General features: G+C 47.5%; 2 protein-coding genes across 6 annotated transcripts in view; both read left to right on the top strand.

Moving 5' to 3' along the window:
- Positions 1–7,114, top strand: part of NCOA2 (nuclear receptor coactivator 2) — a 196,732-nt gene extending 189,618 nt beyond the window's left edge. For all 5 annotated transcript variants that reach the window (XM_075085208.1, XM_075085210.1, XM_075085209.1 and 2 more), the window contains one exon: positions 3,330–7,114. In XM_075085208.1, the coding sequence (XP_074941309.1) occupies positions 3,330–3,341 (12 nt within the window). In that variant the 3' untranslated portion in view covers positions 3,342–7,114. The remainder of the gene's footprint in view (positions 1–3,329) is intronic.
- Positions 7,115–15,472: 8,358 nt separating this feature from the next.
- On the top strand, positions 15,473–23,048 carry PRDM14 (PR/SET domain 14). The gene is given in 7 exon segments (XM_075086177.1): positions 15,473–15,716; positions 15,816–16,035; positions 16,235–16,625; positions 16,810–17,080; positions 18,696–18,898; positions 20,678–20,779; positions 22,821–23,048. Coding segments are annotated over 7 exon segments (1,659 nt in total).
- Positions 23,049–23,328: the final 280 nt, after the last annotated feature.

Below are 23,328 nucleotides of genomic sequence, written 5' to 3'. Positions count from 1 at the left end.
GTGTATCAAATTAATGAAAATGAAGAATGTGAAAGTACTGAGGGAAAAGTAACCATACGTGTATTTTATGGTATTCCCTCGGTTTTTTTCTTTTTTTTTTTTTGTCCCACACACGTGTGTTTAAAACTTCCTGGAGGTCAATTCTTTTTACAGCTTCCTGGCTCATATCAAAATACAAGTGCCCCTCTCCGAGAGTGGAGGATCTGTGCACAGGGAGTCTCTTCTGCAGCCATTTCATGGTCACTTTGATGGTTAATAAAAAGATGCAGTGTGGTCCGCTTTAGCGGAAGCGGTCAGGTACCAAGGCATTGCTTTCCTACTTAGTGCATTCCCTGCCCAGTTAGATTTCATGTGCTGAGAGAAGCCAGACTGTCAGAGAACAAAATACAAGGTACCACTGAGGAAAGAAAGGGAATAAGGCTGTTGAGGGGGAAGCAGACTAAAGAAGAGGAAGGAGGAGGTAGATTTTAAAGAATGGTTGAAGAAAGAGGGAAAAGAGAGTGGGTGTGACAGAAAGGGTGCTAGAGAGGGTGGAGAAAAGTCAGGGAAGATGGTGCAGGTGGAAGGAAATGAGTGGCAGGACTTTGGACAGGGAATCTGTGGGGTTTAAAATTAAAATAGTGGAGTTAGTGCTGTGACAATGAGATGGACAGTGGCCATGCATGAGAGCAGTTTTGTCTCATGTGGAGAAAAGTAACTTCTTAAAACCTCTTGAATTATTTTGCAAGGGTGCATCGGGCTGCACTCTGTGATTTTACTTTTATTCTACTAATGTAGCTCTGACTATCAAGGAAAATTTAGATGGTTTATATGCACTATAAATACCTTTTACTGAACTTTGAACTGTAACAGAGGTTAAGTAGCTACTATTTTCATGTGTTTGTGCTATAAACTACTCCTACATAATTTTTTTTTAAACCTCAAGCTGTGTAATTAGAAAGCTGAGGAGAGGATTCATGTGCTTCATCCCTTGGCAGTTGTGGCTTTAACGTACAAAAATGAAAAATTCATCTGACAAATGAGAAACTAAGAAACTCATCTGACAAATCTGAGGTTACTTCAATGTTTCGTAAAGTTGATCTGAACAACTGTACCATTTGAAAGGATTGGTTCTGTTTAGAATTGAGTAACCAGGTAACAACATGCTATTGCTCAAATCAGTACAGCTGTTGATGTCATTTGATGTCATGACATTTATTGTTTTAATTTTTTTGCTTAATACTGTTTCACTTTATTTTAACATGTTACGGATAAAACTTCTACAGCTTAAGACTTGAAAGTATGATACCAGTGTTTAACAGAGAAGCCTTTTTTAAAGTAATTAGAGGATAGAGACTTTTCTGTCTTTTTCAAGGCACAAAGTACCCTTCATTTGTAGAGCTGAAAATAGTTGCAACTGGAACAGTTTAATATATTATTTTGCCATTATTGGAACAAATTTTTATTAACTAATATCACATGGTAAAAGAAAAATTTTAACCTGCTCCTATTTAGAAGTAAATGTCTGAAGAATACTGTTTGTAGCTGGGGTTTTTGAGGGGTGCCCAGTTTAACTTTATACAGTACAGCAGCAATCTTGTAGTCAATGATCTTTGGGGTTTTCAGATTACTTCTCTACTCTGAAGTTGCATACATCGGCCATGGACATTATTCTGAGCAATTTTTCCCGTATTCGCTGTCAGCCTGAAAGTAATAATCAGACGTCATTCTTTGAAGTCCTGTTGCTTTGGTTATATCTAAATAAAAAGGGGTGGGGGGATATTTTTCTAAAGGTACACTTGTGCCTTTTTTCTTATTGCCTTCTTTATATACTTTATCACCCTGTGACTCAAATCTTGGTTAAATTATTTTTAAAAACTTTTGCAGTGCATGAATTTTTTTGAAGCCATTGGTGTAGTGGAAGCATTTATTTAGCATATCCATAGAGACAGAGGCACAGTTTGCTAAATGTCCACTCTGAAAATAAGGACACCTTTGGATTTTCACTTCTGTTTTGCTCTTTATCAAAAAGCGCTAATGGGGTTGCTGAACTGACTCGCAGCGTGGCAGGGGGAAGAGCAAAGTTTGGCTTGTCCATATTAGTCAAGATTTGAGGGATGCAAGTGTGGTGTCTGTGCTGTGATGAAGCGAGGAGGAGCAGGAGCAGGCCTCACAGTGTTGGCCTCCGGACCATGCTCATGGGTGGTCACCCCAGAGAGTTCCAGCTTGCACCAGCTGGGCTGGGAATAGCAGGTGTACAAAACATAGGGCCTTGCTTTCCTGAATCATGGGATGGTTCCTGACACTGACTTTATTTGACAATAGAGATACATTTCTAGGCCTTCTGTGATTGCAGAGGAAGGTGTGGTAAAGTCCAAAGTATGGTGTAGGAAGCTTCCAGAAGCAGCCTAACAGCGTGCACATGGACCAGCAAGAAAGCTGCCTACTGCCAGCACCGTCCCTGGGCAAGCGAGGCCTTCCTTGCGCATGACAGGAGGCTACGATCAAAGAGCCACTCCGCTGCCACAGCCACAGGATACCAGAGGAAAGAAACCCCAGGGGAGGAGAAAAATGGTTTTTGGCTGGATTGGCTCTCTGACCTGACTGACCACAGCGCCCCGTGGGAGCAGGAGTTTGCAGGGGGAGGCAGGCAGAGAGGCACAGATTGCAGTCCCTGCAAGGGACGGTCTTAAGACAGCTATGAAAACCACATCCTGAGGTTTTCTGTAAATAAGAAAGTACAAGATAATCAACTCAGCTGAAACCAGTTTGTCTATTTGTGTAAAGACACTGCAAGGGTAGTAAGTATGATGTAAAGAACATCTCTAGGAATCGGTAGCTGATGCTTTTTTTTACATCTTCATTCCCTTTTTTATTACAATTCATGGAGAGGAAAGTGCACCAAGGCATTTGTTTCCTTTGAGAATGATACAGCAGTAACACAGGGAGATTTTGCACATACTTCAAGTATGAGAATTCTCTTAAACCATATTGCTGTGCCTTTAGCTGGAGTCTACGAGGGGCAGATAGATGATCCTGAGTTGTTACAATGTCCATGATAACTGGAATGAATTAAGGACCTAAGAATGCAGTGACATTAAACCGTCACTGATATCACTGGCATTAAATCACAGGTCAGTTGTATCTTTGTACACAAAGAAAAGCCTAGCTTTATGAAGTCAAATCAATTTTCAAGTTTAAAATAAGACACCAATGTGTGATCAACGGGGGATGCTGCACTCCAGCATCCAGCTCTCATTCACCTCTCCATCTTCACTGTCGCAGAAGGAAGAATTAATTTGGTTTTCTCCAATTTCTCTTTTTTTTTTTTTTTTTTTTTTTTTTTGCAGAAATATTGCTGACCCTGAGGGTGGTTTGGTTGCTCCTTTCTTCAGCTGACTGGGCGTACAGCCCTAAATCCTTACTGGCGTCTGTTTGTCGTGACCCAGCTGAGCTGCTAGCGCCGGTGGCGGCTGCCTGCTGCCAACAAGACTCAGCCCTGCCTTCCCGAGGGGAGCCGGGCAGTCCTTGCCGAAGAGCAGCCTCTTCTTTGACAGTCTGAAGCTAGCGTACAGACAGTTGCTCAGTCTGTTCACTGCATTCACCTTAGTGCAACTTAGATCTCTCCTGCGAAGTAAATGTTGACAGGCAATTTTCATAAACCATGTCAGATTGAATGTATTTAAATGTATGTATTTAAGGAAAAACAACCATGCTCTTGTTCTGTTTCTGTTTAGTTCTAGACCTTGTTTTTTTTGCTTTGTTTTCCCTGGCTTACTCAGTCTGGTGCAAAGGACTCAGTTCCGTCTGAAAACTGGTGTTTTAGACTTAAGGCCTGCATTTTGGGGCTGAGAGGAGGCATGGAGGAGGGTGTAGAAGCAACGTCTGGTACATACAGAGACCTCCAATGAGCGCGTTCCACTGAGAACAAGTCAGAGAAGATGAACCAATGTAGAAAACTCTACAGACCAATTTTGAATGGGGCTGAAGTTGTAAAATGGATGAAAATTACCCTGTGAGAGGGCTGTTTATAAGGGGCGTTTCGGTTGGGTTTTGTGGTAATGTTTATAATGCAAGTCATGAATCCAAAAATACAAGTTGGTTACATTCTTATTTAATTAAATTCTAACAATAAGCAAATCCTGATTTTCTTTTACCTGGCTTTCCTGACCTCTGTCATCTTCCTCCTCTTTCTAATGAATAAAAAAAAAAAAAACCAGGTTAACCCTTTACTTCCCTAGGTGCGTTTCCAGCAATCTGGACGGCCAGTTACTGGATGCCGAACAGCAAAGTTCGATGGTAATGCATGTACTGATTATGGTAGTGGCAGAATTGGTGCATAATATCAAAGAGCTCAAGATACCTGCTTTAGAGCATGATAATTTCTGGTTCCCATCTCCTTAGCTGGGAAAATAACAATTCCTGTAATACCTATAGCAGATATCACTACAGACTTCACCACTGTCGTGTGTTTCTGATTATTTTAAAGCAGCGTGGACTACGAGGACATTTTGTAAGGTACATAAAATCCAGTTTATATGTAAACAAGCAATAATTTAAGTTGAAAACTTAAGTGTTTTACTTGTATAATTTTTGTGAGATATACATGTTGTGAAGTTGATTCCAAATGAGGTACTTCAGTATTAAATTAGATATCTTCTTAGCCGTGTGTGTCTCCTGGAAAAGTGTTTTGTAAAGGATCACAATGCCTTGATTAGACCTAATTTGTAGGCTTGAGACTTCTCATTTTCTAAACCTTGTGATTCTGCTCATAATGTCATTTAACTAACCTATATTGTATGCAGCCACTGTAGGAACCAATTCTTGATTTTTGTATGTTTATATCCTTTCGTAACAAGTCTTAGGAAAACTAACTGTTAATAAGCAAGCCACTGTTAGGGGGTGGTGTTTTTTTTTTCTTGCCCACTGTGGTTGGAATAATCTTTTACTAAAACGGACATCAGTTTCTGAGGACTTGAAATATTAAGAAATTGATGTTTTTGACCTCTGTTTTCTTTACACTGACCCGCAAACCACACACTTTCTAACCTTAACGCAAATTTTTTGATGTCATGTAAAATGCAATGCATTTTCTAATATCTCATCAGCCATGCCTTTTGGGAGTGAAAGGTTTATTCTGTTACCATTTAATTTGTTTTGGTGTTCAGGTGGGAGTTAAAGTAAAATAGCGGCTATTCTGTATTAAGGCTGAGGGAAATACGATAAAGGTGGTTCAAAATAGGCTGTTTCTGTAGAAGGCCTTTGGTGAAAACCCAGGAAATGTGCAGCTGTGTTTGTCCCTAAGGAGGGCAGTGCCACCGTTCTGGAGAAGCAACATTTTTCAACTGACACCGTTCTATTAGCAAACTCAGAGTATTTATTCAGCTGAGCCATCCTCTCGCCTGCTGATGGGAAACCAGAATAACTGTCAGCCCTGACCTCCACAGCCTCACTACTACAACGACATTTGTGTGAAACTTGCATTATATATCTGACAAAATTATTTATACGATAAATGTGTAAATTTGAAGGAATGAACTTCGGGCACCATAAAGCGTAAATGGGTTTTAAAAGAATTTTGTTTCTATTCCACTCTTTTTCGGATCTTAACCGTAACCTCTGCAGATAGATTATTCTTTTTCACAGTGGACAAAATAGTTTAAATTTGTCCCGTTTCACGACAGACCTGCAAACCCTTATCGTCTGTAGTGATTATGATACTTCTTCATCCATTGCCATTTTGAAAGAAAGGAGATTGTACCTATCACTTTGGCTCCGTTTGGGTTCATCGTGACTTTAGTCGTCTTCTAACTAATGAAAGAGAAAAGTGAGTGAAGGAATCTTCTGATCATATTGATCGCTATAGAAACAAAAAAGCCAAACTGATTCCCTTCATTATCAGTATTTTTCATCCTGTATACAGTAAATTTGTCGGAGAAAGTACTTGGATTTTGTTTAACAGAACAATTAATCAGTGTTCTACTTACATTACTAAATGTGAAAGGCGCATAATGTGAAAAATAAGCATATATACATGGTCGTACGACCTGTTTAAGTGTTCATGTAATGTGGTAAGTTTAAAAAGTGACGTGAGCTGTTTTGCTACAATGAATTAATTTGTACTCGATCTTTAAAATATTGTCCCACACCGGTATCCCTTTGGGCCTGTATTAATTAAAAGCAATGTTTTTGCAGTTTATACAATACATTTTTTAATCTTTGTTTAAAAGCGAAATTCATATGGGCTTAACAGATGAAATGGGTGGCACAGCTCCACTTGCAGAACCCAAAGATACACAATCAGTTTTGAAATGCAACTTAAGCCATTAATTGTTGGTGTGAATTTAAAAGTTTTCTAGTATTTGTATGGTAGTATGCTGCCTAAGAGCAAAAGCATTCTCTGCACAAAAGAAAATTTACTGTAGTGGCTTTGATTTTAATTAGAATTTTCTCCCTGGTGTTTCTTTGTAGACTAAAACAAAATCTTTTAAGTTTCTTACTACAGGTAAAAGCTATGTGCAAGAACCTCAAAATGCTAAAATCTAGCATAATGCCTTAGATCTGTTTTTAAGTCTTGTATATTCCTACATAGCTGTCTGATGTATTATATTTGTATAGTGAATTGTGTACAATTTTGGAACAAGTGCATCATCACTTAATCTTTATGTTGTTCAATAGAGATGATGGACACATTTCTTCAAACATTTACTGTCATTTAATTTTTTTCCCTTTATGTCATTTGTGGCTTTTATTTGTACAGTTCATCATGAAGTTGCATCTGAGATGTGTGTATATGAAAAGATTATACAAGGGTAAAATTAAGCAATATATAAACTATGGTTCTTCAGGAGAAAGCTTACAGTGTTTCAGGTTGTGATTTATTTTCAAAACGGAGTTGACTCTGAACATCACGTTGTTCACCTGCATTGATGTTTGTATTTCTAGTGTGAGCAGTTTATGCAAAGGTAGATATATTCAGAGAAATTTTAAATACATTTATGCAAGTTAATATTGCTTTGCTGATGCTATTTGCTTATTTGATGTTAAATAATGCTATTGTAAATAAAGAATTCTGTTGTTATTGCATCATTTAATAAATTTTAATGCCTTCGGGTTTTACATGGCTTTAGAGATTTCAACGTGTTTCTGTTGTGTCTTCATTTATTCATAAAATAAAAGGGGCTAAGGTGTAGTACTAAAGCACTAGAGGGCAGATGAATCGGCAGGTTCTAAAAAGACAGCAGGCTTTCCGTGTTGAAGGCTTTTATAGATTCCAACTAGTTACTCTCAAGTCCTTTCATCTTTATAGTGCTGTATTAATTGAAAAAGTTTATCACATAGCTAATGCGAAAACAGTTCATTAGGAGTGCTCTTTTATATCACATGTCAGGACAAAATGGGCGTCTTCCACGACAGTTTCAGCAGAGGCAGACCTCGAATGGCACGGAGTGGGACTGAGCGAATTAAGGGCTGGTTCTCCTCGCTGTGCCAAATGGTTCAGTTAAAACAGTTGGAAGTGTTTGGTCAATTGAAAGCAAACATAAAAGCAGCTAGAAGAATGCTTGTTCATCAGAATGATCTGCTGCTCCCTCAGGGAAATCAGTGAGGGAGAAAAGCTATTTATATTAAAAATTTTAGAAGCTAAAGTACTCCAAAGAGTATTTATTTAAGACCTCCAAATACTCTTACCCTTTCACCATTCCTACCAAAACAAGGCTTCTCCTGCTGTTCTCTTGGCTTCAGGAAATGATGGTGATCCTTGGATACAAGGAAAACACTGCCACATTAAGGAAAGCCAGGAAGGAGGATGTTTCTTCCCAATGTAAGCTCAGAAACGAATAGAGAAAACATCTGTGTCTATTAAGAGGGAAAACGTTTCCTATCAGAACTTCACCTTTAGGCATGATTATCCCCTTATGATTTATTAATACTAAAGAGAAATGAAAATTCTTGACAACCATTTTAGCTAAAACTGCTGCCATCAGTCTAAATGTGATGAGCCACCGATGACCTCTGATGTAACTGGCTTTACGAAAGAGAAGCGCTGCCTTCTACTTTCTGGATCGGGCTTTGTTGCCAAACACCGGTCTCAGGGACGGAAGAGGGGTGCCCAGAGGCTACGAATTATTCCCCGGCTTGTTGCTTGCAGCTTATCCTGGTTCTCCATGTGTTGGACCCAGTATGGGAGAAGGGTCGTGTGTCGCACTGTGCTTGGGGTCAGGCTATGGCAGATGGATGAGAGCAGCCAGGGGTATCTGCCCTCTGCCTTGGCCTCTTGGGCTCCCAGGTGTGGAAGTAGAGATGCTAAGTACCGCCTGAGTGGCCCTCTTGACTGAATTCTCACAGTCTCCTGAAATAATAACAGTGAAACCATGATGAATTAGTTCTTGTGCTGACAAAAGCAGAACCCAGAGCAGCCTTGAGTGGTTCTGTGGCCTTGTGCATGCAACGGGTACATACGACTCATGTCCTCTTACCTGTCTCTGGCATAGTGTTTCTAGGTGCATGTACATCACGTACCCTCTATACAGGGGCAGAGTTTGCACCAGCAGAGGCTGTCGCTCCGCTGCTCCCTGTCCTCATCTACGGCCATAGCAATAAATCGCTTCTGCTCTGACCTGATCTAAATTGCAGTTCGGGTTATTTCTGCGACAGCGTCTGGTGCCGTGACTGGGATTCACATGTCCTGCTTTGCATGGGATCACCGCAGGCTGCTCCCTGCTGAACCCCCAGCGCTGCTCAAAAGTCCCTGTTGGGGCTTTGGCGGAGGGTGGTCTGTAGGCTCCCGTGGTGTGCGGCGGCTGCTGAATCCCAGCTTTTAATGCAGGTCAGTCCAGAGTCCCACTAAGACTTCCCACTCTTCAGCTGGCTAAAAGAGGGAAGAAATATCTCAAATTGATAAAGTCCTTAGGAGAGGCAGGTCAGGAAACGTCCAGGTTGGAATTACACCATGAATGAACCTATGTGGACGGTGGTGCTTGAGAGCTGGGCATTGAGGTCTGCGCCACGTAGGGACAGACTCCTGGGACATTGATCAGCTGCAAAAGAAATTGCCCCAGCAGTTAAAGGCTCGGGTGGTGTGACCAACCAGATTAACCCTTCCCTGTCTTGTTCCAGTCTGAGCCTCCTGTGGTACGGCCAATGACCCCAGCCTCAGCCAGCATGGGAGGCTCATGCTACATGTTGTGACCAGGAGGGACCCCTCGTGTCTTGTCTCCTCCCCTTCAGTCTCTGGTTCTGGATAGTTGCTTGGGGGTGAAAAACATGCAGTTGATTGTTTTGAAGGGATTAAGTCTTCTTGGGGATGCCCGAACCTCTTCTCCTATGCCTTTGCCATGGATAGGTCTCAGCTTTGTACTCCCTGGCCAAGGATCCAGGCAACACAGGCTCTCTCTGACTTGACCTGGTTTCCTCTGAGAGAGTGAAAATGGGACCCAGACAATCAGAGGAAGCTCCACTGCCCCCAAAGGCAGCTGCAGCTCATTGTGCTGTCCTCTCCCAAAGACCAGCCGTGTCAGCGTCCTCTCTGTGTGTGTCCTGTGTCTACGTATCTCTGGGATTTGTGCTCAGTTTGCTGCTGGGCAAACCTGCAAATGGGAAAGCAGCAGCCGCATCCCCAGCCTGAGCAGGGACCCCAGGTCCCCAGGCACTGGGCTGGGCTCCAGCAGCCAGGCAGGAAGGTCCTGGGCTGGGGATGCTGGAGGAGGTGGCTGCTCCTAACACCCCTTAACAGGGTTGTAGCCAGCAGGATGTGGTTGAGTGGTGAGTATTCCTGAGATTACATGTATATAATCCCTATGCGATGGGAGACCAATCTTTTGCTAATGTACCCATAGCGTTAAGTTTGTAAGCAAACTTCCAGAGCATTGTGGGGGCACCCAAACAACACCAGTGCTAGTAAATCCTTGGGTTAATTCAAACAAGTGGATTGGAAAAAAGATGTTTATAGAACATTAGAAGAACAATAACAGTTGTAAATGGCTGAAGCTGAAGGCCTAATGATCCAAATATGTTGTGTGGGGGATGAAAAGAGAGGTTTACCAGACTATGTACAAGATCTCCTCTAAGTAACATCACTTCCAACTACGAAATAGATAAATGGTGTTAGGTATAAAACAGGAGGGAAATTGAGAGAGTCAGGCTAAGGCTGTGTTCTCTACAATTTGAACTTTCAAAGTTGTGAAGATTTGGGTAGAAAGGGAAATGCACAGTTGCAAAGGAGTAGCCTCAACTTACAGAGATTTAAACCTGATAAAGCTGAGTACTAAAACTGAGCAGTCCAGGTGAAATCAGTGAATTATGGGGGAACAAACATCATCTAACTCTGCAAATAATGTACCCAGTGGAAATGGGAATCTCCTGTGGCTGCTGTCATTAGACAAAGACATACATCCTGCTTGTGCACAAGGGGTGGCTGGGCAGGGCAATCCAGGGTCAGCCCGTACGACTGCCAGTGGCACAAGAGGTCTGTGGATGCCCGGACGACTCCCTGATCCAATGGGATGTATGGTTTTGTACTTTCTCCTCCCCCAAGGAGCTGGAGCCCTTCTGGGGGATCATTAAAAGATTCTGGCTTTAAGAACAACAGATGGGCACAGGGGACAGGCCAGGTGACAGTTTCAATGCTATCCAAGATGGTGCTCCCCACTCTCCCCTGAAGTTAGGCCTAAAGGCAGCAGCACTCAGTGGTGAAGGGGGCTCTGTGCAGGGGAAGGGGCTGAGACAACATTCAGACCCCCTGTCCCCTGGAGAGCCAGAGGTCAGGCTCACTCACCAGGGCAGCAGGAACTTCGCTTTAAATATTTCAGTTCATACTGAATACAGTCTAAATGAACTACTTCACCACCACAGACTGAGATAGGCATTGAAGGATGGAGGTGGGAAAGGCTGGGGAATCTGAGACACGCTCCCAGCCCCATAGAGCTGCTGGGGAGGTGGAGTTGCTCCAGCTTTTGCGATGCACCCAGGGATTTCTCCCTAGCAGATGTGCCTGAGAAGACAGTGCAGGGAAGTGCACTACAACTACTCAGGAGGCTGGAAGGACCCATGGTGAACCTGGCCACACTAATTTACTCAGCTGCCTGCAAACTGTGGGCAAAGCAGCACTGAGAGACAAGAAGAATAACAGATATTCCTGCCCTTGCTCATGTGCAAAGGTGGGGAGCATTGCAGCTATATATATGACAGGACTGGTTTGCTGCAAATTTTAGATTGGCTCGCTCCAACTTTTTTTTGTGTGCGTATTTTTCCGTTATTTTTCTATTCTCAAGGTATTTGGAGAGCAATGGACTGCTTCAGTGAAGTCACTGAGCATTGATAATTATTATTATTATTATTATATAATAAATAATAATTATGACATTATTAAAACACTGCTATGTTTAAAGATTCAGCTAATACTGGAAAAGGAAAGTTGAAGCACTTTAATGTGTGATTTTCCTTTTTTCAATAGTCCGCATCAGCAGGTGCTGTCACTCTGCTGCTCTCCATCTTCTCCTATAGCCATAGCAATAAACCACTTCTGCTCTGACCTGATCTAAATTGTAATTTGTGTTATTTCCATGACTGGGATTCCCATGCCCATGCTGCAGCTGCTTGTCAGTGTAAGTGCTGGGACACAGGGAGCCTGCAGGTGGGAAGCTGGGCATCAGGGTCTGCTGCAGCACTTCGATCTTCAGAGGTGATAAACAAACAGGTGTAAGTGCTTTAAGTAAAGTAAGGAAGATGTAGAGTGGGAGTAAGAGTGATGATGAAGAGCTTGTGTCCAAACTGAGAGGAGGATGGGAGGGGTTGGGATGCAACTTTTGGGTCAAGAAATCTGGATCAATCCAGGCATCTGCGTAAGGCAACTTAGGCGACTGAATGCTATGCAGGCAGCCTGCAGGGATGTCCCTTGGTGCTTGTCTTTAAAAGGCATTCCCACACCACCGTGGAGAAGGAATACCCTCTAAAATCTTTCAGCGGGGGAGGGAGGCTGATAGACTGCAGGGATTACTTTGTAACAAGCCATAAAATCGAAACAAAGTCCCAAAGGTAAAACCTGAGGGTCACTTCTGTAGCCAAAAAGCCAAATGCCGCATGCAGATGTACGCTGCTGGTCATGGCTCCCTGCTCTGATGGGGGGGGAGGCAGGAGGCTACTGAGAGCCCTGTGCTCTAGGTGGGTGGCTCTGGCCTGGGGGATATCTGTAAGGTGCCACTGAGCTAGGTGCTAAATGCCAGCAGCCCTGGGAACCACTCCTGGTGCAGCACCTGAGCACTGCCGGGCAGTGAGAGAGTCCCCAGGGCTTGTTTTAAGGCTTTTCTTTTTGTAGCCGTAATTTCAAAGTGAATTTTCCCTTCTCATGATGTCCCCCCGGCTGCTGGCAGCAGGGATGCTCCGCACCAAGGGGCACCTGGCTGAACCAAGTGTGCGTGAGCTGGAGATTTCCCCTCAAAGTGAATTGGCATTTCTGTTTGTCAATTTTTTTCACAGGCAGAAAAGGTGAGCTATTATTTCCCTGGCAAGGCTGAAAAGACATGTCGGGATGAGAACCTCAAAACTGGCTTTTTATTCACTGAGCTGTTCCCCAGGGCACCAACCCCCTGGGCTCGTTTTTGGCAGCCAAATTCCCAGTCATTCCCAAGAAAGGGCCAGAGCATCCCAGCCGCCGGGTGGGTGCTGGCCACCCTCCTGTCCAGCAGCCCCCGGGGGCGGCTCCAGGCGCAGCCCCGGAGAGCCAGGGGCCGCAGGGAGGGGACTGGCCTGCCTGCTGGAGGGGGCTATGCAGGGCTGCACTCCTGCTCCCCCCCAACATCCCTCCCCGAGGTCGGGATCTTTTGAATGCAATAAATGCCTTTAACCTCTTAGGGAGTAAAAGCCTCTAAAGATGACCTACTATACAGTGGCAAAGGTGCCTCGAGCCCTTTTCTTCTCCTGGGCTCCGTGTCATCAGGCTTCTAGAAACAGGAATATTTTTATTTCTGGGCATGTCTACAATGTAACTAATGATGAGAATTTAACAATCTCATGTTTTGTTTGTTTGACTTCGTTTCTCAAAAATCTCCGATGTCAGCATGTCTCCTCTGCAAGCCCCTTTCCCTTTTCCTCTCCTCTGATACCTGGACACAGGGTAGCCAGAGGATTCCAGATTACCTGGCAACACTTGATTTCTAAGGGTAACTCAAACTTTCTTTGTGCAATTGGAGCTCGAAGGCTTGTTCCCATAAATCTGATTAATTCTGGTACTACTTCTATGCTACTGATGCTGCATCAATAAGACCAGGTTAAACTGCCTGCCTGAAACCGTTTCCTAAAGCAATACAGCATCAATTCTGTCTTACAAATAACAGAGATTTGGAACAACACAGAGAAAGTTTAAAAAAAAAAAAGACCGATAACAGAAAAATCAGGCTAGTTAAGCTAAGGGACTATCTCAAGCAAGTTTCAGAAGGCTGCATTCCTACCCTCTCCCTAAGGCTCATGTGCATATTGGCTGGTGTATTCAGCACTTTTGTCTTGCAAACGGAGTTTTGGGTGAAGAATGAGGTTGTAGGTAGGAGAATTAGCCCAATACATTTAATGCAAAGTACATAAACGTTCAAACTCAAGTGTGGGGACAAAGCCGTACTGGGCAGACTACGGAAAGAGTCTTGGGAGTTGGGAAAGCCTAGATCAATTCTGGGTCTCCCTCGGGTCTCCCTCGGTAGTGCTGTGAGCTTGTGTTTGCTGCCTTATTGTTTGTGTCCTGAGTGAAATAAATTAGGGGAAGGTCCAAATGGAAGTTTTTGGTAGGGAGGAATTACAGTGCCCGAGGTCCTATGCACCCTCGTTCCCCCAGGCAGCCAGTTATTCTTTCTCAAAGTCTCTATTTCAGAGCACTCCACTCAGACCAGATAAGAACTAAGGACTGGAAGGATGGCTTCACCTCTGGTCAAGTGCAGTCAGCGACTGTGTCTGGAGCCAGGTCTTTCTGTCTGAGGCTGCTTCAGGTGATTCCTGATACATTCCTTCTTTGGGATGAAGGCAATGTTTTACAAAAGATCACATGGAGCTATGCTACTCAGTTATTATAGCACACCATAACCACTGAAACGGCATCTAAACCTCCGGGAATCAGACCTGGCTATGTTTGTTCTTCACTCCAGCTGCGTCTGTGTGCGGTTTGGCTCGTGCTGCTCTGTGCCTCAGGAAACCCTAAGCTGCCTTGCCCTGAGAGGGACTCGTGGGCACAAGTCCCCAAGCTCTCTGCAGTGCAGCACAGCCCACCCTGTCCCTTCCCTCCGCGCCTGATGTGCAGCGTCACCCAGGCTGGGCACTGTCAGGGAATGAGCTACCCAAGGAGGGGCTCTTCAGTAACACATCCTGCTCACGCCCTGCCTGCCGTGGGGTTTCTCCCTGGACGAAAGATTTCTCCATCTCTGTACACAAGCAGGGATGACATCCTGCAATGGGAAGGTGCACCCCCTAGGATCCTGCAACTCAGGTCCCCTTTTGGTAGCAATTGCAGCACGTAGCCACCTGGGAGGAAGGGGAGATTAGAAGGAGAAAACCCACAAAAAACAGGGTGAAACCCTGCAGGAGTGAGTCACCCAGCACCTCTGCAAGGGGCAAGGGCCAGACATCTTTCCCCAATCCCTGCTTCTGCCCATTCTGGGCAGGTCCTGGCATAGGCCTGGTCATGGAGCCTGGGAAAACCCAGCAGGAGCCCAGTGTCCTGCAAGGCATCCAACGGGCAGCACAAAGCTGAAGCAAAAGCACTTCAGCAATGCCCATGAAATCTACAGTGGCTGAGAGCATGCTGCCGCCTCTTCAGCCGGGGGTTTTGGCATGTGTTTTTTAACTTTCTATATCCAAAACCCACACCTGCAACCCCCAAGACACTGCTCCGGAGGTTGTGGGTTCTGCTGGGGAGCACGGAGGCCTGCTGGCAGGGTGCTCACCTACTGCAGTAGGTGCTCATCCATGGGGAGCATTGCTCCCGCACCCACCCCTGCCTCCTGGTCTGGGGAGAGGCAGAGCCCACCGGCCCGTCGGTCGGGGCCCGGAGAGGCGGAGGGCATGGCCGGCGGCAGGGCAGGTGGGTCCGGGAGGCTGGGGGCTCCCCCCCACCCCGGGCCACCCCCTCGGACACCGCGGGCCTCAAAGTGGAGAGGGGCGGTCCGGCCGCTCCGGGAGTAGCCGCGGCTCCGCCTCGGGGTAGGGGCGTCCGTCGGGGCAGCCCCCCCCCGCCCGCCCCCCGGGCTGCGCGACCCCCGGGACGGGCCGCCCCCGCCCGCCCACCCTCCCTCCCTCCCTCCCTCCATCCCCTCCCCGGGCCCATATAGCCGCGGGGGGGCGGCGGCGGCCGGCCCGCTCGCCCCGACGGCGCCGGGCGGCGGAAGGCAGCGTGCGGCGGCCCCCGCGTCCTCATCCCGCCGCCGCCCCGCAGCGGGACCCCGCGCCGGCGGCTCCCGGGTGCTGCCCCTCGGCTTCCCGGCAGCTCCGTCCCCTCCCCTCCCGTCCCCGGCCCGGCATGGCGCTGTCCCTCGCCGGCGAGTCGGTCCCCGCAGACGGCGGAGACGCCCTCGGGATGAGCCCCGTCAGCCTCGCTGTCTACTACTCCCCTTTCCTCCCTCCCGCCCAGTACTTCGAGGCGGCCCCCGATTTCTTCCAGCCCTTGAAACCCCTGGGCGGGCTGGTCCCCGCCTCCCCGCCTCTGCCTCCCTTCAGCTTCAGCAGGGTCCCCGCTTTCCTGAGCCAGCCTCCCCCCCCGCCTGCCGAGCCCTTCCCCGGCCTCCCCCTGCCCCTCTACGCCAAGCCTCCGGCCCCCTTCCCCGCCCGGGAGGCCTCTCCCCGCGGGGCAGGAGCGCCAGGCTCCCCTCCGCCGCCCTACCCGAGCCCCCCGCGTAGGGCTGCCCGCAGCCCGGGGGCCGGCGGGGTGGCGGGGCAGAGCTACAGGTACCACTTCACCGAGGAGGAGCTCAACGCGGTGCTGTACGGGGCGCTCCGAAGCAGCCAGCTGGCCGGGAGCCTCCACGCCATCTCGGGGCTCCGGGTCCTTCCCGCCAGCCCGGGTAAGGGGGTCTCCGGTAAGGGGCTGCCGCCGGCGGCGTGGGGGGGAACACCGGGCGGAGGGTCGCTCCTTGCGGCCGGGTGTGCTGCTGGGGTTCGGGGACTGTCCCCAAAGGGCTGCAGGCCGTCCCGCGGCAGCCAGGCTCGCTGGGCATCGCCGCGGGCACGTCGGGTTTCCCTTCCCCGGGGTTTTCTTGGGTTCCGAGCCCACCCCGGGGAAGAGTCGGGGGGGTAACTCGGGCTGCGGCCGATGTCGGGGAGGGCAGGGCCCGCTCCCCCTGCCCTGCCGCAGCGGGGTGAAGAAGGGGTCCCTCTTCTGCAGGTGCTGCGGACTCCGCCGCCGGCCCGCTCCTCGACAGGGACTCGCTGCAGCTGCCCGAAGGTAGGGGCCCGGCGGTGCCTGCGCCCAGCCGCGGCGGAGCAGGCTCAGCCCTCAGCCCGCCCTGTCCCCCGCAGGGCTCTCGGTGCTGCGGGTGGCCTACGGGGACGTGTCTCAGCTCGGAGTCTTCTGCACGGACCCCATCCCCAAAGGAGTCCGCTTCGGCCCTTTCCAAGGCAAAGTGGTCAACACCAGCGAGATCAAGACTTACGACGACAACTCGCTGATGTGGGAGGTAGTGGAGGCACGGCCGGGCTACCCCCTGCACCCCCTAAACGGAGCCGGGGCGAGGCTTTCGGTCGCCCCTCTCCCGTAGCCTGCAAGAGGGACTCGGCCCAGTGTGGGTGGTGGGACTGGTGCGAGGGGGACGGTGGCGGGAAGGGTCCCTCGAACCTGATCCTGTTCTCCCTGCTCTCCAGATCTTCGACTGCGGGCGCCTGAGCCACTTCATAGACGGGAAGGGCACCTCTGGCAACTGGATGTCCCTGGTGAACTGTGCCAGGTTCCCCGAGGAGCAGAATTTGACGGCGATCCAGTGCCAGGGGCAAATCTTCTACGAGAGCTGCAAGGAAATCTTACCGAAGCAAGAGCTGCTGGTGTGGTACGGCGATTGCTACGTGCAGTTCCTGGGCATCCCCATCAGCCTGAAGGGCATGCCGGAGGGGAAGAGACCCCCGCAGCACCCCGAAGGTGAGCCTGCCAGAGACCCCTCGAGGGGCACTGCCCCTTATTCCCATGGACCTGTCTCTGGCCGGGATTAGGTTCGAATTAAGGGAGCTAAAGGAACTCGGGCATCACCTTTTCCCGGTTGTATTTTACTCTGAACGCTTCGCGGTCCCTGTGGTGAGCCGGTGGTGGGGTGACCGGCCCTGCCGCGGGGGTGCCTTGGGGTGGGGGTGGCCCCGCAGCCCATGTCCCGGGGGTCTGCCCGCCCTCCCGGGAGCCGGCTCCCCCTCCCTCCCTTGCATCCTCCAGCACCCCAAAGAGCAGCTTCCCCTCGGCACCGGGAGCCCGGGGGTTGCACCGAGGGCTGCTGCCAGCTCAGAGCAAGAGGCGCCCCTTTCTGCCCCGGCAGTTGCTCCTCGTTCGCGTTTCCTCGGGGAGTTAAAAGCGTTCATATGGCGATTGTAAAACATCTGGCGGGGCCGGGCTGAGCTTGCCTCTGCTCCCCAGCGCCGTTGTTGGAGGGTGGGGGTGTGGGGGTGTGTCCTGTTTTCGGAGGAGAGGAGCTTTTTGAGGGGCATTCCTGGTTTGGTCCTGTTTTATCCCACCATTGCCCACTCTTGACTTAAGGCTATTTTTCGTGCAATTAACACTCTCAGTAAACGGGGCCGGCAGAAGTCCTTCCGATCCGATAATGCCGATATTGCTTGCAGAAGAAATGCCAAATGCTCTTACTCCGGGAGTAGTTCTGCTTAGAATGTGCAAAAAGCATGATGTTCTTAGAAGCGAAACTTATGTTCGGAGAAAACGAGTTTGTGCCATCGCAGGGAAAGCTGGAGCGGGTGAGGGGCGGCTCGGCGGGGTGCAGCACCGAGGGAGAGAAGCGAACTGGCGTGGAAATTTGGCATGGAAATTTTTGTAGCTGTTGTCTTAAGGTGCCTGGTTCAGAAGGCTGGAAAACAGTTCATTTCGTTTCAAGGCGTTAAGTCAAAGTTACTTTTATTAATGGCAGAAAAGGGTGTGTAAATTTTGAAGAATTTCGGCTGTTGTTCCTAAATTCAGCCGTGAAAAACAGTTTGAAATAGAAAAGAAAACCAAATAAACGTGGTTTTGTTGGACAGGGTTTTGAAAACGGTAGAAAAGACGTGTAAATTTATTTATTTTCCTTTTTGGGATGGGAGGTAAAATTTACGGACAAAATTGACAAGAAATATCTGGAAATTATTTTAGGTGGGACTCACCGTTGGGTTTTTTTGTTTCTGTTTTTTTGTTTTTCTTTCTGTGTTTTTTTTTTTTCTGTGTTGTTTTTTTTTTTTTTCCCCACATACCCACTGGCATTTTATGGGGATACGAGGATTAAATCCAGTCTTCGCTGAAGTCAGTAGCTAAACCCGATCATTTTATCCAGCCGTGCACGGTAGTTCGCTCCCCTCCGTTAGAAAGGCAAGTGGAGCGGTGTGTTGGCTTAAGAAATCCAACGTGTATTTCACGAGTGATATTGCCAGAATCCGTTTGCCGTTATTGCCCCCCCGGAGCCGTCAGATTCCCGGCTGGGGAGCGGCTCCGACAAGAAGAAGGTCTGAAGCGAGCCCCTTTTGCCGCGGTGTAACGGGGAGGTGGCACTGTCCCTTCTGCTGTACAGAAGCCGGGGAGAGCTTTAAGTGTGAGCGCTGCGGCAAGGTTTTTGCCTACAAGTACTACCGGGACAAGCACCTCAAGTACACTCGCTGCGTGGACCAGGGGGACCGCAAATTTCCTTGTCACCTTTGTAACCGATCCTTTGAAAAAAGAGACAGGCTGAGGATCCATATTCTCCACGTTCACGAAAAGCACAGACCTCACAAGGTGAGCCTGCTCCCGGGTCTCTCCGCAGGTACTGCCTCTTCTAGGGGACTGATTAAGGAGGGTTTTTTGCCGAGGTAGGATAGTGATGATGTTCCGCCTCCTCCAGTTTCCCTGGCATTTCCGTGGTGGGACTGCTCTGCCTGTACAGGGAGAGTTTGTCTTGTGCAGTAGGGTTTAGTTGAAGAAATTTAATGGTTTTCTATCGGGAAAATAAACCCCACAGTCTCAGTGAGACTTTGAAAAGAAAAAAAAAATCTCCTGGGCTTTTTGGATGTTTGCATGTGGGTTTTGCTTTTTTTTTTTAAAAAAAAAAAAAAAAACAGTGTGGGGCTAAATTGTGTGTGAGGGTGCTCCACATGTCCAGGATCTGGAGAGATGATGTCCCATGGCCCTCACTCCCCTCTTTCAGTCTGAGGCCCGACAGACATCTGTGGCTGTTGAGACACAACAGCAGTTGAAAGTTGTACGTTCAATGTGGAGCAGACTTTCAGCTGATGGAAGAAAATCCTTGCTGAGATTCTTGCCTCATCTCCACTAAACACCTCTCTGTAGCACCAGTTTCCTCCAAGTGCACTTAGGGAGGCAAATCAGACTTTTCCGAAAGGCTTGGGGAGGGCAAGTTCCAGTGCTTGAAAGGGCACACTTTTAAATCAGTCCTGAAAATTCTCCAAATACCTCTTTTAGAGGTTGTCCTGGAATAATGTGAATTTTTCAGGAAAACTTTTATAATTAAATCAGCAATATTGCAATGTCAGAATATCACATTGATTTAGTAACAGATGAAAAATATAATTCTGTTCTGAGGTACTAAATACCATGTCTTTCTTCCCCTCTGCCTTGCCTTTTCCCCTTTCCTTTTCCCCTTTCCTTTTCCCTTTCCTTTCCTTTCCTTTTTCCACATTTATTTTGGATTGCATACAAAAAAACCCTTTAGAACAGCAGGAAGATATACTTGTTCTGAACATATTACATTTATATGAGAACAGATCAACCCAAAAAGCAAAGATGGAAAATGTGTCAGTAAAAAAAAATTTGCCTTCTTTCAAAATCGGTCATAGTTTAGCTTATTTTGAACTTATGAAAGATAATTTTAAAATTATCGTAAGGCGGAAATTATTTTGGGGCTCATACAGATTTCACTGAATCAGTGCAAGTCTCTCGGATGACCTCAGGTCCCTCTGATGTGGGTTTTGTCCTGTCGCAGCCGGCCGCAGAGCGCACACCACGCTGCAAAGACCAGCAGGTCCTAAGGAGAGGCACTTCTGACAGAGCGAGCTGTAGGCTGAGTGCTGTGACTGACTTACCGGTTCTGAAAAATGGTTACTATTTTAAAAGGTCCTCTTAAATATTTTTTTTAGTGTTTATCTTACTTGTTGGGCAAAAATTCAAAGTAGCAACTAGAGCTTCATTTGCATTTTGATGAAAAGATTATTTTACAGAAATTTTCAAGTTTTGATCACTGAAAGTCAGTATTTCCTGCCAATGTTCTGAAGAAGGATGCTTTTTAATGAAATGTTTTTGAAATTTTACATTATTTCCCCTTTAAAAAAAAAATCTGTTCTTAAAACCAAATAAAAATTCTAACTATTTCAAAATGCTACTGCTTAAATTACTACTGTGTTTGTAAATAAATAAATATGCATACACAGATAAATAAATGTATAAACATAAATATATGTAGGAAATCACATGCATACATCATCCACATACCTATTTTTAATTTTTAGCTACGTTGTTGTGTACTTCCTTTTAACTTTATCCCTTTTTCACCCCCCCCAGTGCTCAGTGTGTGGGAAGAGCTTTTCCCAGTCCTCCAGCCTGAACAAACACATGAGGGTTCACTCTGGGGAGCGCCCCTACAAATGTGTCTACTGCAACAAGGTATGGTGAAGTCCCGTCCCTCTGTCTGTCCTCTGCTGCGCTCAGCATCACACCACACCTTGGTGGGGGGGGCTCTTTCCATGCTCTGCTTTCTTTTTCAATTTTTTAATAATTGCTTTTCTGTTTTCTTTCAATACATTGCCTTCTATTTAAGTTGATCACGAGATAAGTGATAGTCTGGGCACAGTTGTGGGTTGAAGTGACAGGGCTGGCTGAGACTGAAGAAACCGTGTCTGGTCTCTGATGTGGAATTTGTGTCTCATCCCAGCTCAGAGAGCTGCTGCAGTGTTAAGGTCTAGGAAAGCTTGAGAGCATTTCAAATACCATCCAAGGCACGCAGCTAGATCCAATATTCCCCTTTTTCACCAGGCAGGTAGTTTTTGACATTACTGACACTGCTTCTGGAGTGCGGGTGAACAGATTTGGCCCATAAACTGAACGCGCACGATATGATTTTGTGCACGCTTACCTTGAAGTAACGGGGCAATCAATGTGCAACTGGGCACGGAGGTTTCATCTGAAAAAGAACGTGACTAGAGCCATACAGCACTGATCAAAAATGTGCTCAGCTGTTACTGCCCTTCACAGCAAGGTTGATTCGGGTGAGCTCTCCCAGTGAGAGCAGTGACTGCTCTCCCAGCAGATGAGGGCTGCTGGATGAACATCGGTAGGGCTCCAGGTGCTATGGAGTGTCCGTGCAATGCAGAAGCACCGCCAGCATGTAGTAAGGTGCTCCTGATTTTGGAGCGAGACAAGTGTTGTTTATGGCTGGCTGGACCAACACGGAGCTGAAGTGTCCTGTAGTAAAGGACCTTAGAAGAAGCTCCTTTCGGCTATTATGTTTTTTAGTTTCCCAGAAAACCTGAACACTTGTAGGCAGAGTTTAGGATGAAATGTCATCCTTTAATCTTCTGATCGCAGGGAGAGGTGACAGAGCTTTACAGGTTGCTCTGTGAGCAGATTTCTAGGGCGTGTGGGACCCTTGACCAGCCCCAGCCATTCTGGTAGGACTGTTGCAGATTGGATCGGACCAAACCATTAGTCCTCAGGCTGCAGGATGCAGCTGTCTTGGGACAGCATTTCTGTGGCTGGGAAAACAGGGGCTCGTTTAAAGCGTCCTCATCCACTCCTCCTACACAGCCACAATTCCTCTTTGCCTCTCCTACCTCTAACGGTGGCTGTGCTCCGGGGCAGCTTTGCTTTCCCTGCCCCTTTGCTCGCTATCTCGGTGACATCGTGAGATTAGAGGAAAAGCGTTGGGGCAAGATCACGATTTTGGCCGTTTTGATAAACATCTCCAGGGACTTCTGTATAGGGCTCTCTGATGTGTTGTTTGTTTGTGGTTTTTTGTTTGTCTGCAAATAGTGAAAGTGTCTTTCTTGGGGAAAAAAATAAAGAAACAGGGAAAACATGGGCTACTTTGCAACATTCCTTCTCAAGTCTCGGTGAGAGGGTTTTCCCTCCAAATGCAGGAGGAGTCTTTAGAACGGAGACAAAGTGTGATTGTGCACATTTTGCTACTCGTGAGGGGGGGAAACAGGCTGGAATGTCTGCCTGAAGGAAGAGCAGAGTATGATGGGGGAAAATGAAACTGGAAAGGATGGGTGCCGGACTGACCGCATGGATGAATTCTGACAGCTGTATGTAAACATAAAACGGCATCACTCTGAAAACAAACTTGCATTATGTCTCTCCCAGGCATAAAGGAGCTGCAAAGCTAATTAGGACAGTAATGACTTCTTATCCTTTGACATGTAGAAGGTATTTACTGGTGCCTGGTCAGAAATCTTTCTCTGAGCTTCATCTAACTCCATGGACTCAGCCGTATCTGTAGAGCTGAGTGTGATAGCTGTTGGCTTCTGGTTCCTGGTAGCTGGAAGGTTTTGTTCTTTCTCCACTTATCTGAGGATGTGAGCTATTTGAGGACTTACTTTCAGGAGACAGTGTTTCTGATGGGGTCTGAGTTCGAAGAGCCTGGGGATAATATATGAAAATAGATTATTTTCAACTCCTCCCTCCTTTCTGATCCCTGCCCTTTCAGGCATTCACGGCATCCAGCATCCTGCGCACTCACATCCGCCAGCACTCGGGGGAGAAGCCCTTCAAGTGCAAGCACTGCGGCAAAGCCTTCGCCTCTCATGCAGCCCACGACAGCCACGTGCGCCGCACGCACAGCAAGGAGAAGGGCTGCACTTGCACGGTGTGTGGCCAGCACTTCCCAGAGCAGGAGGATTACCACTTCCACATGAAGATTCACACTGCTCATTAATCAAGAGCCCTGCGGACACATCCCGGACCAGCTTCGTGTGTGTATCGGTCTATGTGCATGTGTTTGTGCGTGGTTGTGTGTACGCCGCAGGAGGTGACGCTTACCCTCGCAGCGACTCTTTGGGTACATCCTGGGCATATTTCTGAGTGCAGGGGGCAGGAGTTTCTCACCTGGGTAGGCTGATGCCAAAGTGGGGTGAAGTCCAACACAGGCTACCCCACCTTTCCTTTCCTCTCCTCCCACACCCTAATTTTCACAAAAGGGAAACAGAAGCAGTGAA

Source organism: Phalacrocorax aristotelis, chromosome 2 (genome assembly GCF_949628215.1).
Source record: "Phalacrocorax aristotelis chromosome 2, bGulAri2.1, whole genome shotgun sequence".
NCBI lineage: Eukaryota > Metazoa > Chordata > Aves > Suliformes > Phalacrocoracidae > Phalacrocorax > Phalacrocorax aristotelis.
Note: the sequence above shows the minus strand (reverse complement) of the source record. Positions and strands in the feature narration are given on the sequence as shown.